Here is a 20,021-nt window from a genome sequence, read left to right on the forward strand (position 1 = left end):
AATTAATATAATATTACATTTCCATGAACATCATATTTCAAATTCATTTTTGATTTCATAGAAAAACAAGAACATCGATTTCAAATCCCCAGTTATATGATTTTATAAACACAAAAACTCGTGTGAGATATTCTCGTCAATTTTGTGAGATACATATTCTATATTTGGGTTATTTACAAAAAAATATTACCTTTATTATAAATATGAGCAAATTTAAATCGTCTTGTAAGTAAAGATCCGTGAGATCATCTCACAAAAAATAAATAAAATTCGTGGATTTAAAATTCTTTCTTCAAACATACATCTAAGGCTTTAACTACTCGTAACATTCTCTCTCTTTGATTGTCTCATCCGTAGATTTCATATCTATTAGCTCAACTATAAGGAATAAAGATTTTACAATATCGAAATATTCATTCACTGTTTGTATAATTATTATTATAATTATGATATTTATGAAAAAAACAATATGATAAAAAAATATATACAATATCACTGTTCAAATTTGATAACATAGACATTTCGAAAAAAAAAATTTGAGAACATAGAAACTCAAACTTCATCGACATACACCGTGAATGAACCAAAGGCAACGATTGCATTTATCAACTAGCTAAAAAGTGACACTCATGACAAAAATATGTAATCCCCTATTTTATTATAATAAATGAAAACTACAAGGAGACGAGAGAAGAAAGAAATATCAAATATTTATATAAATTAATAATTGTAATAATTTGATTGAACCGATAATAATATAGATACACACATATCATTATCATTATCATTATTATAAAATAATTGAGCATACATATATCATTCTTGTGAAAAATTATTATATTTTATGTTCAAAATAAATTTTTTGTAAATATATATTATGTTATTAAATATTAGATATTTAGAGTAACTATTTTATAAGATATCAAAATATTTAATTTCATAATTATCTTTCTTACCCTGATAAAAACCTCCTCAAGTCACTCCATGTTTTACATAGAGAAAAATCTAAACAAAACTTCAATTTTAAATTGAACAACTCTTCTGAATTGAAAATAATTTCATATTAATTGTTTGATATTATTCGATCAAATTTAAAATAATAATAACAAATACAATGTATTTTCATATTTTACTAATACAAATTAAGTCAACACGTCTCACGAAAAAGTGTATATTAAAAAACAATATATTTATAGAATATACATATTTTTTTAAAGGAAGATATATACTTCCTAATTAATCGGGTTTATTTTTATTTCATTTTATACCCCCAACTCCGAGCATATAAAATAGAGCTATTATACCAAAAATAAAGCAGAATATCGAAGGAATACAAAGACTAATAAATAACATTTTCCACTTCCCCTTTCGTGAATCGTGCACAATAGCCGCACTTTCACCTCTTCTCTGTGCTTTGTATATTACATGTATATCTACGCTTCCATCGGCCCCTCCGCCGCCGCCGATATTTGCTCTGCCGCAGTTTAGGGTCTTCCAGAGTTGGATTCTCCGTACTTCTCTCTCTCCATCTCCTTGCGCCGTTTTTTTTTTACAGGCTTCGTCGATTAATCGTCACCTCTTCTCAAACACCAGCCTTTCTATATCTATCTCTGTCTTTCATTCTTCCCTAAAAATTGGAACCGAAGGATCCCAAAGTTCTTCGTCTTATCCGATCAATTGGGGCGATTAGGGTTTTTTTTTCATGAGTTTCCGGGCAAAATCAGTCCGACCAGGGCAGGGCTGAAAAAACTTGGAAAATTGATTGAAATTTTATGGCATTGGGGGATTTGATGGCTGCATCTCGATTTTCTCAATCTTCAGCGGCCGTCTCTAACCACTTGGAGGAGTTCTCCTCAAATGATACTCACGTGGAGGATGGTGAGAGAAGTGTTAATAGTAGCAATAGCGTTGATCATAATAACGATAATGTTAGGGATTTTAGTGAGACAGCCAGCAGTAGCTACGTAGTTATGACCACCACCACCAGCATGGCGTACTTGCCGCAGACTTTAGTGTTGTGTGAGTTCAGGCATGATGGTTTTGAGTGCGTGCCTTCGGGCCCCTCAGATAGTGGGCTGGTCTTAAAATGGCGGCCCCGGGATCGAGTAAGCTCCCTGATTTTATCTCTTAATTTTGTTTGCTGATTTATGAATATAATGTTCTTTCCTGTTTACCCTAGTGCATTAATTGTGTGAATCCACGCTGCATATGTGAATACGGGCATTAAATCTTATCTTACGTGGTGCTATAATCTGTGAAGAATGAGAGTTTGGCACTCACCGAGTTGAAATGAAGACGATGGCTTGTCCAGCTTTTGTGGTGCCCGTCTCCTTGTTAAGACCCTGCCCCTCTTCCAACACTTTCCATCTTTAGCTTTTCTGAAGCCATTCTTCTAAATTCACCCAATATGCTGTTCGGGTTCGATATCAGAACTTTGACATTTGCTTTGCTTGGAATTGGATGAAATCAATGTTTCTGTTGCTAGAATTCTAGTGTTTGTGTTATCATAAGCTGTATTCTATCGCTAACTGATTGAAGTGGTTTTGAGGTGTTTTCTTTGAATGTAGAATTTCACGTCGCTGGTGGTATGTCAGTGAGTTGATGTATCTTTTTTGTTGAAGGGGTTCTGTGGATCATTTTTTCATTTAAAAAATTATTCATGTTACCTCTAAAATCATCATTGCAGATGAAGACTGGTTGTGTTGCTCTGGTTCTGTGTTTAAACATTAGTGTCGATCCACCCGACGTAATAAAGATATCTCCTTGTGCACGTATGGAATGCTGGATCGGTAAATTCGTCTTCCTTAATTAATTTTGTTCACCAATTACTTGATTAACCTAATATGTTTGACTCTAATATTAATTTATGCCATTATATCTGAAACTTATCTTAACTTTTGTACAAAGCTAGTGGCAGGATGGTATTTTTTCAGAGAGGCTATTCACAGGCATTGCCTTTTTCTACTGCTCTAGATTTTCATAGCATCACCACTTCCATGTCATGTGCATGCCTTGGCGCTAGCTTTGTGATTTGAAAATGTCTGGTTTAGCGTTTTGTATTTGAACTTTGTGGGTGTCCATAAAGGAAACTGCTTTGCTCTTCAATTTAAAGCGAGTAGTTGGTATGTAGATATATTGGTTTAGGCTAGGGTGAAGGGTGTAAAGTATTTTGTCACGTGGCCGGTTCCATTTTGGGAAGAAGTTGTTTGAACAGAATGATAAATCATTGTTGGACTGAAAGGAGATCAGCAAGGGAAGCTTTTTCCTCTGTTATTTTTATCTATTTTGCAATTCGGAAGATCTCTTTTTTTTTTGTTAAACCCGAAGTAAAAAGGCTGCTGCTATTGGTTGGTTACTTTCTTTTCATTTTTGTTTTTTTCCTTGGGCTCTGGTTTTTGGATTTAAGGAAAAAGTAGAGGATTTCAGCACTTTTGCATACCTTACAGATTTCATACAATTTGAAGATATGCAAGATTTGTCTTTGACATATTGATTGTGAATTAGGACGTGTTTGATGGATTTTAAAAATGTATTGTGACCCGTGAGGATGATGGTTACCTATCGCTGAACCACATCCTTCATGTCTTTTGTTTTATTTAAGAAGAGTAGAAGACCTAGATCTTCTGGTGTTATGATAGTGGAGGTTTTTATGAAGATGGCGTGATTGTTATGGCCTTATTTTATTTCCTTGTGGAAAATTTGTTATGAATTTATTTTGTTCACACAGCTATGATGTAAATTTCAAGTTGTCCATAAATTATAATTGATCATACAAGTTAATGTCTTTTATCACCATTTTTTTGTAGACCCTTTCACAATGGCACCTCAGAAAGCGCTTGAAACAATAGGTAGAACCTTGAACCAACAATATGAGCGGTGGCAACCAAAGGTATGTTAATATTTTTCTCCTCTTATTTTGGTGCTTTGGTTATATAATTTGTTATGCTATAATTCTGATATAATATAGTAGTATGATTAGTTTATATAAATGAACAGAGATAGAGAGATTATGCATTTGATACTCATGCAAGGGTGATTAAATTTATGTTACTTTGTCGATGCTTGAGCAGGCTCGTTACGAAATTTCATTGGATCCCACTGTTGATGAAATCAAGAAACTATGCACTAAATGTCGCAAATATGCAAAATCTGAGAGAGTTCTTTTTCACTATAATGGTCATGGTGTACCGAAGCCTACTCCTAATGGTGAAATTTGGCTGTTTAATAAGGTCTGTTTGCTGAGACCACATCTTTTGTGCCCTCAGTGCATTAATCCTGTACTTGGAAAATGTTATGTGAACTGGTTTGGGTGTTTTTACTTAACCATGTGGTTGTAAGTCAAGACTTATAACCCTAATATATTGGAATGTTTTATAAAAAAGGTAATGTTGCTAATTACATGGTCTGGCAAAAATAATCCATCCAGTCTAACTAAAATTTTTCCTCTCCCCCTGTTCTCATTTGCTGTTCCCGCAGAGTTATACACAGTACATCCCTTTGCCAATCAGTGATCTGGATTCCTGGTTGAAGACACCCTCTATATATGTTTTTGATTGTTCTGCTGCTGGGATGATTGTTAGTGCCTTCATTGAGGTACCCGACAATAAACATGACGCTGTAAAACAGCTTTTTTTTTTGCTTTACCAACTTATCTTTAAAATAATCTTCTCTTATCACAGCTCCAGGAATGCAGCACTTCAAGTTCAGGACCTTCCATGAGGGACTGTATTTTGCTGGCAGCATGTGAAGCTCATGAGACTCTTCCTCAGAGTGTTGAATTTCCTGCTGATATATTTACTTCTTGCCTCACAACCCCAATAAAAATGGCATTAAGATGGTGACTCTCGGCTCATTATTGTTCGTCTCAATTATTGTTATTTGATTGTTAAGAGTGCTTCTATCGACTGCTCTTAATTTCATGGCGGGGATGAATATGAACTAACTACTTCCCTTAATTCTCAGCATCATTTTCTGATGTATCATATACTTCCAACACGTCATATCCGCAGGAAATTTGTCTAGCTTCAAATGCTATGTATACTTTTATTTTCTAAGTGCAAGCCTTAAAGTTGAACACACAGAAGAATGTTTATTCTCCTTGTAATAATACAAACTGTTAGCTGTCTGTGGTTAATGATCCAGCACATTTATTTGCATGCACCCAATACCAAATTGTTGCTCACAAGTTCTGTAATCTGAATCTCTCTGTGTTTGTCAGTGTCTTGGATAACTGTCACCATCCTTCTTTAAGTTTTCAAACTTGCTTAGTATTATGGTCGACATCTTGGCTCACTTCTCAGTTTGCCACTGAATTCTGTCTTTCTACTCAGTTTGCTGTATGATTTCTCCATTTATGGTTGCTTTCAATAAATGTTTTTCTGAACATGTTTGACAGTTTGGTGCTGATGACAAGGTATGTTTGCATGTTGACAATTATATGTCGTTCTCTGTTATTTATTCTTAATATTCCTTAAGTTCATCAAATGATATGAACTCTAGGCATCATATGTGCTCTGGTGATTTCACTTTATTTGGGTGACAGAACATTTATGACATGTACTTTTCTTGTTTGGGTGGGGGTGGGTTATCGTGCTTCTCAACGTGGCGGCGTGGCCTCTTTCTGCTTTTATGTATTATTTTATATTTTATAATCATTGATTCTTGATTTCAGGTTTTGCACCCGCTCGTTGCTTCACGAGTCATTTGATTATTCTTTAATTGATAAAATTCCTGGTCGCCAAACTGACCGGAAGACCCTACTTGGTGAGTTGAACTGGATATTCACAGCTGTGACAGACACTATAGCCTGGAATGTACTTCCTCGTGGTAATGATAGATATATAATTGTATGAAGTCTATTTTAACATAAATTTTTGTTCATCAGCATGTATTTTGGTAAATACTAAATGCCAAGGAATATTGGATTCTGCAGAATTGTTCCAGAAATTGTTCAGACAAGATCTTTTAGTTGCTAGCATGTTCCGGAATTTTTTACTTGCTGAAAGGATTATGCGCTCTGCTAATTGTTCTCCAATTTCATATCCAGTTTTGCCACCAACTCATCAACATCATATGTGGTGATTGCAAGAGTCTTCCTTGTATTTCTAATTACTCCTGAAATTTAATTGGATCAAGAATCAAGATCCATCTGTTCATTATTTTTTGCTTCTGAATTATAGGGATGCTTGGGACATGGCTGCTGAAATATGCCTTTCTCAACTTCCAGCTTTAGTTGAGGATCCTAATGCAGAGTTCCAGGTCTTAACAGTCGATTTGTTTTTTGTATGCATTCTATGTTATATTTTTGCTGGGTGGAAATTGAAAATGTGAGCACATCTGCATGAACGTTTTTTTAATGTGATTACTGACTAATGAATAAGCGACCCTTCTACAATGTTTTGGTTGCTGTTCTCTCCAGACCAGTCCATTTTTTACTGAGCAGTTAACAGCTTTTGAGGTGTGGCTTGATCATGGATCAGAATATAAAAAGCCACCTGAACAGTTACCAATTGTTCTTCAGGTGGGGTTTACTCGATGTTCCTAGTCAATTATTTCTCAACTCTTGATGAATTTCTGGGATGCAACTCATGTAGAAAGTTCCATTTTTTTTATGTTAGAATTTTTTGGTACTGGATGAGTTTGTGCTGTATTAAACAAGTTCACTGACTAATACATTTGAACAATTTTGATAATATTATAATATTGGTGGTAAATTTTGATGGGAGAGGGTTTAGTCTTCAAAGAAATAGTTGAAAACAACTACTTATGACATTTAAATCCCGAGTTGTGATGAGCCAGTCTTTCTGAAATACATTTTCTGAAGAGCCAGTCTTTTTTAAGCTTAGAGTTAAACTCTGTCGTTTAATATTTTGTTCCTAACACAATTCACTGGTTATTTTCTATGGATTCTTTTAATAATTGCTATTCCTATATGATAATTTATTCTGTTAATTTTGAAAACCTGTTGACCTCTATTTTTTAATGAATTTCTCAGGTTTTACTCAGCCAGTGCCATAGATTTCGTGCATTGGTTCTTCTCGGTAGATTTTTGGACATGGGGCCTTGGGCTGTGGATCTGGTATTTCTTACTGGCTTTGATGATTAATATGTTAACTAGTAGCTGGAGTGTATACCTCAGAATAGTTACATATTTGCTTACATACCTTATTTAGGCATTGTCTGTCGGAATATTTCCTTATGTGTTAAAGCTTCTGGCGACGACCACCCCAGAGCTACGTCAAATTCTTGTGTTCATCTGGACAAAGATTCTTGCACTCGATAAGGTGCAATATATCTTTTCCTTTTTCTTCTCTCCCTCTTGAGATTTTTTGATTCAAACTTTTGTAATATTATGGTTGAATATATCTTGCACTCGATAAAGTGTAATATCTTTTCTGCCAAGAGATTAGGTGCAATATATCTTTTCCGCCAGCAACCATAATATTTCCAGTAAACTACTTTTGGTAAGAATCAAACTAAATCTAGAATTGCCATTTCTATTTGATTTGTCCATGTTTAGAATAACCTTTCATTGAAACAACACTTGTAATATGTAAGAATATCTCGGCTTATTATCTTTTTATTTCTGTACTTCCCTTTTGATTGGAATGCAAGGATGTTGAACTATGGCGATAACTTCCTATCTCTATAGTCTTGTCAGGTCGATCTCGTGAAGGATGGTGGGCACACATATTTCATTAGGTTTCTTGACAGCGTGGAAGCATATCCGGAGCAACGAGCAATGGCTGCATTTGTTTTGGCTGTCATTGTAGATGGTCACAGGCGGGGTCAGGAAGTATGCATGGAAGCTGATCTCATGCATGTTTGTCTCAAAAATCTTCAAAGCTCCTCACCAAATGAGGCACAAACTGAACCTCTATTTCTTCAATGGATATGTTTGTGCCTTGGTAAGTTGTGGGAAGATTTTTTGGAGGCTCAAATGATAGGTTTGCAGGCTGATGCTCTTGCTGTTGTTGAACCTCTACTCTCAGAACCGCAGCCCGAGGTTTGTCACTTTGTTAACTGCATGATTTATTTGCATGCGTGTTGTGAAATTTCTGATGTATCAGGCCACTAAAATAAAAAAAAAACGTGCACTTTCCAATGCTTAGTTTGATGGGCATATTATAAATTTGAATCGCATTTATTTAGGTTCGGGCAGCAGCTGTTTTTTCTCTGGGAACTTTACTTGATTTTGGATTTGACGCAACAAGAGATGGTCTTGGAGATGAAGACTCTGATGATGATGAAAAAATTAAGGCCGAAGCTGGTGTTATTAAGAGTCTGTTGAGTGTTGTTTCTGATGGAAGCCCACTGGTGCGAGCTGAAGTTGCCGTGGGTACGTACATTTTGAATGCTTGTGCTTGCCCCTGTTAAAAAATGTTTTATTCCTCAAATTCCTGGTCATGAAACCCTTTTCAGTAATTTATTTCCAAATCATCTGACAATTGCATCATCTTATTATTAATTTGAACTGCGATGAATTTATTCCTCTGGCAAACAGCTCTAGCTCGTTTCGCCTTTAGTCACAACAAACATATTAAGTCGGTTGCTGCTGCTTATTGGAAGCCCCAATCCAACTCAGTGCTCGCAACTCTGCCTTCTTTTTCAATCAATGGTTCTTGTAGTGGATACACAACTCCGGTTCATTACAAGGCACATGGAAATAGAGTTCCATCTCCAGTTGGTCCTTTATTGCGGGTTGGAAATGACAGTCAGGCGGTGACTCGTGATGGGAGAGTCTCCTCTGGTAGCCCTCTTGCTACCTCTGGAATAATGCATGGATCCTCACTTTCTGATGATTCCTCACAGCATTCTGATTCTGGTGCAATAAATGACTTTGTTAGCAATGGAGTTGTTAACCATTCAAGGCGAAGGCCACTAGATAATTCACTATATTCCCAATGTGTATTGGCTATGTGTACTCTAGCGAAGGATCCATCACCACGCGTTGCCAGTCTTGGGCGAAGAGTATTATCCATTATTGGTATTGAACAAGTGACAAAATCGGTTAAATCTGCTGGTGGAAGTGCTCATCCCAATGAATCATCCTCAACGGCAACCACCAGTCTTTCTGGACTGGCTCGTTCCTCTTCTTGGTTTGAACTGAATGGTGGTAAGATGATTATCTTGGTGGTTTGTGGCATGATAGTTAGAATTTGGTTATTTACATCTTTAGTTCTTGCTGTTGAAAGCCTGTGTGTTGTGTCCTTTATGTTCTGGAATTGTGTCTTACTTTTTTCTATTTTCTCTGCAATTGAGCTTTATCCTTTAATTGGAGCAATTTATCTTGTAACTATTCTATTAAATTTGTGTAGGAGGCCGTCTGCCATTGACATTTAGAACCCCTCCAGTTAGTCCTCCCAGGCCAAGCTACATGACAGGAATACGGAGAGTAAGCTCCTTGGATTTTAGGCCGCACCTAATGAATCCTCCGGACTCAGGACTTGCTGATTCACTATTAGGTTCTTCTGGACTATCTGGAGCTTCTGAGCGTAGTTTTCTTCCACAATCGACGATCTATAATTGGAGCTGTGGTCACTTTTCAAAGCCACTTCTTACTGCAGTGGATGATAGCGAAGATATAATTGTTAGAAGAGAAAAAAATGAGAAACAAGCGCTAGACTACATTGTGAAATGTCAACACTCTGGTTGGTATATTCAACCGATTGGTGTTGTCCCTGATCTTTTCTCTGACGCTTCTCATTTTGACAAACAACTTCATGATTGAACCATATTACTTGCGTTTTCAGCTGTGAGTAAACTGCATAATCAAATCGCCGGTTGGGATACCAGATTTGTGACTGGTACCAAGACCACACTGTTACAGCCCTTTTCGCCTGTTGTGATTGCTTCAGATGAAAATGAAAAGATTAGGTGGGTGAAATTGGTGCACTTTGGCACTATATGTTTCACCAATTGATTGGATGTGTCATTGAATTTTAGTCAATCTATCAGTTTTTTGGTGCAAATGCTTTTATTGTCTAGAATATTTATTTGGAAAGGCTGATCATGTAAGAATTTCATACTTGTACTTTTGTAAGGGAGGAGTTTTTCTTTTGGTAGCTGTTTGGTACGTTTGGAGTTCACATCACCTCTTATCTAAAGTTTTCACCTTGTAGCATTGTTTCATTATTGCGCCCTTGTTCTAATTAGTTATTGTGCCCTTGTTCTAATTAGTGTGAAGTTGACATGGGGGAATATGGGGTCAAAAGCATTTTGTAAATACTATTTTTTTGGGTGAAATTGTGTTGATTAACCAACCATAAGATGAAGCTAACTTTGACTTGCTTCAACAGGAAAATATAGCACATTAAGAAGCATGGTCGCGATGTCAAGATAATTTTTTGTCATTGCACATGTTGGTTTATTGGCAAAATGTGATCGTAAAAGTGCTTGTCATTTGATTTTGTCCTGTGAGGAGTTGTTTGGAATATATTAATGCTTAACCTTCCTCGTGATCAAAATCAAAGTTTTGGTGGACTTGCCATCTGTCTTACGCTTGATTTTTGAACTTCATGTGAAAACTTTGTACAGGGCCGTGGAGGCTATTCTTGTATGACTCCTTTTTAAAAAATATATTTGATCCTTTGTCTCTGGTGGTTGAGCAGTTCTTGAGTTTGTTCTGTTATGTTGTCAGTGTGATTCATTTGTTTATGCTTGACATTTTACTCTGCTTTCTTGGTATGTGATATGATAGGGTATGGAATTATGAGGAAGCTACTCTTCTTAACAGTTTCGATAACCATGATTATCCTGATAAAGGCGTTTCGAAGCTCTGTCTTGTAAATGAGCTTGTTGAGAACTTGCTCCTTGTAGCATCAAGTAAATCCCTTTCTCAAGTTTGCTCAACACTTTTACTTGTATCTGTCAATAATTTTTAAAATTGATCTGTACCCTACTTAATTGGAATTAGATGATGGAAACATTCGGATTTGGAAAAATTTCACCTCAAAAGGGGAGCAGAAATTAGTTACTGCATTTGCTTCAATTCGTGGTCACAGACCTGGTGTACGTGCTGTGAATGCTGTTGTTGATTGGCAGCAGCAGTCTGGATATCTTGTAGGCTCTACAGCTTACTGTGGTTTATGCTAGCTATTTTCTGCAAATTTAATACCCAAGACACAGTACTACTTGGTATTTTTATCATGCTTTTCTTATACATGCCTTCTGTGCTTCCGTACTAGTTTGCATCAGGCGAAATTTCATCTATCACAGCGTGGGATCTGGATAAAGAGCAACTCGTCAGCACTATTCCCTTGACATCTGATTCTAGCATCTCAGCATTGGTGGGTTTTACTCAGAAATTATTCAGATTGGAAAATGGCTAAGATGAGGAATTATATCTTCCAAATTTTTCATCCTGTTGCTTTTGAAATGGGTCTATTTTTTTATTTGTCAAATTAACCCTAATGATTTTCAGTGGCCATTGTTGTCTTAATGCATTGTACGATTTTACTTGATAAGTAATATTTGTGCTGGTTGGTGGTTTTATAGTTATTTTTGTTGGAGTTAAAATCGGATCTGTTAAGTTGCAAATCACACGTGACCATGCCAGTTTAGTGTCTAGGACTTCTCTTCTTCCTCTTGCACATACAAGTCTCCTTATCACTAATCATTAACTTAATCTGAGATTGCTTAATATGTTCAATTACCCTCTCTGCCTTCATGGTTGGTTTCTAACCTCTTTTGTCTACCCTGTCCTTTTTACAAATTCAGAGTTTCTTATCAGCCGATTTGTTTGTGCATCATGTAGGCTGTTTCTCAAGTTCACGGTGGTCAATTTGCTGCTGGTTTTGTGGATGGCTATGTCCGGTTATATGACATTCGTACTCCTGAAATGTAAGAATTTTTTGTTTGTTTGTTTGTTTGTTTGTTTTATCACCCCCTCGAGGCCATTGTGAGCTCCATGGTGCTTTGTTTCCACTTTTATGCACTTTGATGGGCATCTGATTATAGTTTCAGAATATTTGTCCTTTCATCCTCTCATGACGAGACAGCTTGTTGCCATGTTTCAGCAAGAAGCTTTTGTGGGCCATGCTTGCAAACCTTTTATATTGGTTACCGTGCAACTGCTTAGATGTTTCTTGGGCAGTCTAGTTAAGATTGTGCAATTGTCAACTTGTCAGCCGTTCATCTATTACACTTGGTTACTATTTAATAAATGGACTCATGATTCCTGATCTATGTTTATTATGCATGTTTTGGCTGTTTATCCTGCATTAAAACTATTTTTAAAGTGTATGTTTAACTATCTGCTTTTCTCTGTATTTTTGCATGCTTGATTTAGGCTGGTTAGTGAAACCCAACCTCACACCCAACGCGTTGAAAGAGTTGTAGGGATGGGCTTCCAACCTGGACTTGAACCGGCAAAGGTGACTCTCATTCTCTCCACGTGATGGCTTCATCATGTGCTCGTCTTACTGTTGTTTCTGCAATGTTCCTGCCGTAGTAGCAGCCGTGGAATACCTAATATGAATGAGGTTGAGTCTATGTTGATGGCTAGTGCAGCTTTATCACCATCTTTTTTCTTTCCTTAAACAGCTCGTGAGTGCATCTCAGGCTGGTAATATCCAGTTTCTTGACATGAGAGCCGCCAAAAAGACATACCTCACCATTGAAGCCCATAGGGGATCACTTACAGCATTGGCCATTCATCGGCATGCACCCCTTGTTGCTAGTGGCTCTGCTAAGCAATTTATCAAAATATTCAACTTGACGGGTGATCAGTTAGGCACCATTAGGTATCACCCCACTTTCATGGCTCAGAAGATTGGATCTGTTAGCTGCCTTGCCTTCCATCCCTATCAAGTTCTGCTGGCTGCCGGAGCGGCTGATTCTTGTGTTTCAATATATGCCGATGAGATCTCTCCACCAAGATGAGCACAAAACTATTATGACATCTGAAAGCCTTTTGGAGAGTGATGGAGGTTGACAGAATATGATCTTGGAATGAAGGATTTGCAAATCGACAAGTACACTTGGAAAGAAGGATTTGCAAATCGACCAGTACACAGTTCAGTTCACGTTTTCTAACAATCAGGTTGCATCTAGAGTGGTGACATAAATGGGTTCGGATTTGAAAGTGAATAATATATTATTTGGCCTCCTCTCTCGAGTTCTCAAAAGTCGGGAAGAATCAACTTTTTCCGTGGAGGCTATGGCAAATAATCTGTTTATAGGTGAAGAAGAAAGCTGTAAGTATGTCAATTTTTCTTCATTTTTTCTTTGGTTCTTTTTAGTGTGCTTTTTCTCGTGTTGCTTTCTTTCCTCTGTCTTCCTTCCCTTTCGTCATCTTCTTTTCGTACCTTTTTGAACAGATACAAACTTTGTCCAATCTGTACAGTTCTATTAGTATTTATTTATATTATTCAGCCTGCTAGCTTTTAGCTCTACATATATTTCCTTCTTGACAACATATATTTGCAGCTTGCTAGTGGGCATTACAACGATAAATATGATGTTTTGTCATAAAATGCTTAGAATTCACTTTAATTATTGTCTGCACGCATATTTGCAATGTTGTCAATCACAACCGCTCTCAACTTGATAACTATATTCAACTCATTCGTTACTTTCAGGAGACAGATTCTAGTACCTTATTTCTTCCCAAGTACGACATAAACTCGACCGATACATGTTTATCATTTATTCATGACGGAGAAGTTGAATTTGGTGATTAATCGGCTTTATCCGCGTTGATTTCATCAAGTATAACCACCAAACCAACTATAAAGGCATAGTCAACAATTGGATACACAATCAAACTATAAGTATCCTTTCCAATCACAACGCCCCCAAACGTGTGCTGCTTGTGCATCTGCGTTAATATGAAATAGTCTACTTTAGAAGAATGATTCCGAAGGAAAACCGATACTCTACCACTCTGATAATGGTTGATCACAAACGTATTTGATGAATACCGTTTGGTATTTACCTGTGCAATGGCTGTTGTATTGCTATCATATATACCACACGACATCTCTAACCTGCTACCCACGACTTTAAAATCCCATGAATTTTCTTCCTTGTTACTGCCTGAGATTATGTCCAATTCATTCATCAGGGTCTGAGCTTGAAAAGTCGCCATTTTCTGTGTGCACTCAATATCTAAAAAATACCATCAGCAAGAAAAGCCCTGATTTACAAAATCTAGATTTATCGCAAGAAAGTAAAACTACCAAAAATGCGAAGTGTACCTTTTTCTTGAAAGTGACGATGATATTGCCATGAGCATCGGCGAGGACATGATGGCCATGAAGACTCAACAGCTTTTCTTTCACAGTATACATAACATTCCCTTTATCATCAGTGACCACAAAATTGCCTCAAGTGACGGCTTGAGATGGATTTCATCTGGAAAACAGAATTGCTGGCCAATTACAGCACCGAGCACATCCATTTCCTGTCCTTTTCGATTGAGTTGACAATGCATGTAAATAACGTCGACTCTTGCATTCAATTTATACCACTCATTATGATATGTTTATTTGGATTCCAGTAGTATAAATGGAAGGTTCTGTTTTATTCTCGGAGGTTTTGCTGCCACCTTTGCCTAGTTCAATGGAGAAATTTAACAGATAATAGAGGAAAACAAATATTTCTATTACCCATAGTTATTCCGCTGCATAGCTCACTCTTTTATGCATCATCTCATGCATCCACCAAATTTAACCTCGTCCGTCACCATTCGCAAGAAAATGAACAAGAAGAACTTAGACCAAACATGTAGATAACTTGTTATCATGATCTTCATCCGCACTACATTCTCTGGAAGGAATTGATCCATTCAGTATTTTGTAACATACAGACAACATATGTATCGATTGTTGGATCTCGGTTTCCTACACGCCCAAACGCAGCGTAAGTTTTAAAATTTTATTTATTTTGACAATCAAAATATGATTTGTTTGGGCGCTCGTATGATTTTAACAATAAACATTCATAGGATGTTTAGAAATTATACCTTTGTGAATTAAATCACTTGGCTCCAACTAATCCGATATGAACGGATTAGCTCTTGATGAATCCCTACGAACTTTCTTCAAAAGACTCCTTTTGTTACGTCTAATCAGGTCCACGACTGAATAATATGTTCCTCTTTCAAATTGCACTAGAGAATATGAAAGAGATTTTGCGTAGGAGAGAAAATTAAGAGAGACGGCTCAAAAATTTTCCTTCAAGAGGAAGTGGCTGAATTTTTTTCTTTTGGAGGTGGGTGTCTCGAAACCTTTTTGGTGGTGGGGCTAGGTTTTTGAATTGGATACATTATTTATAGTAAATCCATACCCTAATTGCATAATTAATATTAATGAGTTTGATTTAATTAATTGGGCTAGTCTAACTAGTTTAATTAATTTAATCAAAGCCCATTAAAATTTTAATTATTTAATATGTTGGCCTTGTACCCCTACAAGCCCATTAAACATATTATCCACCATATTTAATTTATTAATTAGTCAACTCAACTTTTGAGCTTAATAAATTAAATACATTATAAATTCAACATTTGAATTTATTATTTAAATTATAAATTCAACTCCTTGAATTTTTATCACCTCCAAAATTTAATATTTAATAAACCCAACATTTGAGTTTAATAAATTAAATTCTCAAATTTTATAAATTCAACTCCTTGAATTTATTCTCTCAAAATTTAATTATCATAAATTCAACTCTTTGAATTTACTATATAATATAAATTCAACTTCTTGAATTTATTCTCTCAACGGGAACAAATAATCCAGTGCTTGTGTGACCCTCAATTGTTCAGGGATACAGCTAGCCGTGGGTTCACAACTCTTTGTGATTCAGGACATAATCCTTTATTCGGGCTTACCATAGTTAGCCCCATTCTTTTCATCAACACCTTGATCAAGAATGTCAGAACTCATTTCTGATTGCACCCATCGGATCATGGTAAGAGCGTCTAGTAGCATCGCCCCATGATCCCCTAGGTATCACTGATAGTGCCTGCAAGAACCAGTCGATTATGATTAACGTACAATATGGTCCCTTCATCTCAAATATCCCGATCGAATATGCAACCATTGGTTCATCGAGGGTTGCATATTAATTCGATAATTATGTGATAACTATAATAGTGGCATCGCGTGTACTATTGGAGAACTCCTTTTCCAACGTACGTCTCATACTCTGGCCAGAGATTCCACGCACTATTATTTCATTAGATCACATAGGATATCCACACCCGCAGGTGAGCGGTGAATCCCCGACTACAATGCACTGGCTCCTATATGTGTCGCAACTATACCCAACCTCGCCACCTGATGACTCTCATGGAGCCGGTAAACGAGTCAAAACACAGCCCTAGCATATAGAGCCTCAGTGTTGTCCCGGGTCGTAAGGACTAATGGTGTACAATCATAACCACGGACTTATCCTCTCGATGAATGATAACCACTTGGAAAGTCCGAGGGAGGGTTGTTCGGTATAATCATCATATGACTACCCATCTGTATGTTTGAACATTTCTATGCCCTTACCAAGAAGCGCAGTACACAACATCACATATGTCAGTCTCGAACTCAAGCGGCCTTTATCCCTGTTTTAGGCGGCTGAATCGACTAGGAACGAATTTAGAATATGCAGTGTTTACAACTGATTTTCAACATCGAATTACGATTCATTTGTATTAAAGCATAATCAAGGACTTTATCTATGCTGTTTGCATGGTTATGCAGATAAAGTACAACAAGACCATAAAAAAAGTTAAATTATATTAAAATAAAGATTGTTTATTTCACTTGAGTCAATAAATTCCCTAGCCAACCGTTGGCTTGCAGGGCATCTACTCTAACAATCTCCCACTTGCCCTAGAGCCAACTACTCTTAATCTCATTGCTTCGCGATGCTTTTCAAACAATGGTCCTGGCAAGGGCTTTGTAAGTGGATCAGCAACATTATCTGCAGAGGAACTCTTTCAACCGAATGTTTTCTCTTCCCACAATCTCCCGTATGATGTGGAACTTCCTCAGTACATGTTTGGATCGCTGATGAGACCTTGGTTCCTTTGCTTGCGCAATGGCACCAGTGTTGTCCCAGTACAACGGGACTGGATCAACTCCATTAGGAATAACACCCAACTCTTGGACAAAATTTCTCATCCAAACTACCTCTTTGGGTGCATCAGATGCAACAATATATTCAGCTTCAGTGATGGAATCCGCAACGATGTCTTGCTTGGAACCTTTCCGAGAGACAGCCGCACCATATAGAATGAATACAAAGCTAGAGAGGCCGATTTCGAATCATCTACGTCACATTGGAAGATAGAATCAGTGTAGCCTTCCAATTTCAATTCTCCACCCCATAGACCATGAACAAATTCTTAGTCCTTCTCAAGTACTTAAGAATATCTTTCACGGCATTCCAACTGCGTTGGACCAGGATTCGCCTGATATCTGCTTGTAATACTCAGAGCGTAAGCAACATCAGGATGTGTCGATATCATACCATACATGATACTACCAATAGCTGACGCATATGAAATATGTGTCATCATCTCTATCTATTCATCAGTGTTGAGGAACATTGCATTAGATAGAGTAACACCATGACACATTGGTAAGTATCCTCTGTTGGACTCTTCCATAGAGAATCGCTTCAGAATGGTATCGATATAAGTGACTTGGGTGAGTCCTAGCATCCTTTTTGATCTATCTCTATAGATTTGTATTCCCGATACATAGAATGTTTCACCCATGTTTTTCATGGAGAATTTACTTGCTAACCATACTTTAGTTGATTGCAATAATCCTACATCATTCCCAATGAGCATGATATCATCAACGTAAAGTACTAGGAATGTCACTATACTCCCACAAACCTTCTTGCACACGCACGGTTCCTCAGGATTCTTAGCAAAACCAAACTCTTTGATAGTGCTATCAAATCTGAGGTTCCAACTCCTTGACTCCTGCTTGAGACCATATATTGATCTCTGAAGTTTGCATACCTTATGCTCACTTCCTACTGATGTGTATCCCTCAGGTTGAGATATATAAATTTCTACTTTGATGTCTCCATTGAGGAATGCAGTCTTTACATACATTTGTCATATCTCATAGTCATACCATGATGCTATGGCTAGTAGTATTCTAATGGACTTAAACATAGCAACTTGTGAAAAAGTTTCCTCATAGTCAACTCCTTGCCTTTGAGTATAATCTTTTGCAACCAGTCTTGCTTTGAAGGTCACTACCTTCCCATTCGCCCCAAGCTTTCTTTTGTAGATCCATTTGCACCCTATGGGAACGATTCCCTCAGGTTGATCCACCAATGTCCAGACTTGGTTTGAATACATAGAGTCTATTTCTGACTGCATGGCTTCAAGCCATTTGGTTGAATCAGTATCAAATATTACTTATTTAAAGTTCATTGGATCACATCCAACACAAGGCTCATCATGACCTTGTTCATGAAGAAGTGTATATCTTGCAGGTGGTCTAATAACCCTATCAGACCTCCTAGGAGCTTGTACTTTAACTACTGGTTGTTGGAGATTAGGTTCAACTACCATAGTTGAGGGAGTATCTTGAATTTCTTCAAGTTCTATCATCTTGCCTTTTTCTATCTAATAGAAATTCCCTTTCCATAAAGATGTCATTTCTTGAAACAAACATTTTTACTTCATTAGGAAGATAGAAATAAAATCCAATAGAATTCTTTGGATATTCTACAAAGTAGCACAAAGTGGATCCACTATCCAATTTGTCTCCCACTGTCTGCTTCACGTAAGCAAGACATCTCCATATTCTCATGTAAGAATATTTGGGAGTTTTCCCATCCATATCTCATATGGTGTTTTATCCACTGCTTTATTATAGACATTATTCAACAACATTGCCGCAGTTTCAAGCGCAAAGCCCCAAAACGATGTATGCAATTCAGCAAATCCCATCATATATCGAACCATGTCCAACAAGGTTTGATTACGACGTTCAGAAACATCCATTCAATTGTGGTGTTGCTGGTGGAGTCCACTGTGATAGAATTTCATTCTCTTTTAGATAACCAAAAATTCAGCACTTAAGTATTCTCCACATCGATCATATCGAAGTGCCTTAATACTTCTTTCCATCTGATTTTCTACTTCAGATCTGAAGTCTTTGAACTTTTCAAATGCTTCAGATTTGTGTTTCATAAACATACTCATACCTCAAATGGTCATCGGTAAGGATAATGAAGTAGGATTACCCATATTTTGTGCTAACACTTAGCGGGCCACAAACGTCTGTGTGGATCAAATCCAGTAGACCATGCGCACGTTCCACATTTCCATCGAATGGAGTCTTAGTCGTTTTTTCTTTTAGACAGGACTCACAAGCAGGTAGAGAATTTATGTCTGACAAGTCAAACATGTCTTCTCCCACTAGTTTGTGCATCCTTCTTTGGAAATGTGACATAGTCTAGCGTGCCATATTTGTGTGGGATTTGGATCATCTAACTTTATTTTGTTGTTGAAATTATGTTTACTTGGACATTCACTTATCATTTCCAGAACATTTCTGGCACATATAATTTCTTATGTCCGGTCTTCTTGCAGTGAAATAAATATGTTCTAACTTATCGAGTTTTGTAGACCTTTTAAGTGTCTTTCAGAGTTTGCCTCTTATTGGGATTGTTTTTCTTGTGAGGGGCAGAACATTTCTTTCCCTTACCTTGTATGCCATTTTCGTCTGACGAGATGCCCATGAGAAAAACAATAATTTCCTGTTTTATGGTGATCTCATAAGTTATAAGCGTATTGACTAGCTCATCAAGGCTATCATCTATCTTATTCAAATTGAAGTTCACCATAACCCCGTCAAATGAGGAAGAGAAAGACAACAAATTGATGTCATCAACTAACTCGTTAGGAATCACATATTCCAGGCCCACCACATTTTCAATAAGCCCAATCATATGTACACCACGCTCATAGGCCAGACCCCCATCTTGCATGCATGTCGTCATGAGCTTTTAAAATGGTGTGCATCACTGTACGAGTTTAATGTACC

At 37.0% G+C, this 20,021-nt stretch overlaps 1 protein-coding gene and 1 pseudogene across 2 annotated transcripts; one reads left to right on the plus strand and one right to left on the minus strand.

Annotated features, from left to right (window-relative positions):
• Nucleotides 1-1,339: 1,339 nt before the first annotated feature.
• LOC142540243 (regulatory-associated protein of TOR 1-like) lies at nt 1,340-13,392 on the plus strand. Of its 2 annotated transcripts, XM_075646243.1 has the most exons (23): nt 1,340-2,105; nt 2,687-2,789; nt 3,807-3,889; nt 4,071-4,229; nt 4,477-4,593; nt 4,680-4,837; nt 5,672-5,826; nt 5,933-6,077; nt 6,180-6,258; nt 6,419-6,520; nt 6,995-7,078; nt 7,173-7,283; nt 7,652-8,005; nt 8,152-8,338; nt 8,504-9,115; nt 9,318-9,650; nt 9,753-9,876; nt 10,700-10,824; nt 10,916-11,061; nt 11,187-11,288; nt 11,756-11,841; nt 12,290-12,374; nt 12,544-13,392. In XM_075646243.1, the coding sequence occupies exons 1-23, from the start codon at nt 1,773-1,775 to the stop codon at nt 12,880-12,882; spliced, it is 4,122 nt and encodes a 1,373-aa protein (XP_075502358.1). In that variant the 5' UTR covers nt 1,340-1,772; the 3' UTR covers nt 12,883-13,392. The 2 variants fall into 2 exon arrangements, with proteins under 2 accessions (XP_075502358.1, XP_075502359.1); XM_075646244.1 differs by lacking the exon at nt 4,071-4,229.
• On the minus strand, nt 13,284-14,613 carry LOC142538402 (protein LURP-one-related 15-like; annotated as a pseudogene).
• Nucleotides 14,614-20,021: the final 5,408 nt, after the last annotated feature.

This window comes from Primulina tabacum, chromosome 3 (assembly GCF_025594145.1).
Source record: "Primulina tabacum isolate GXHZ01 chromosome 3, ASM2559414v2, whole genome shotgun sequence".
NCBI classification, from domain to species: Eukaryota; Viridiplantae; Streptophyta; class Magnoliopsida; order Lamiales; family Gesneriaceae; genus Primulina; species Primulina tabacum.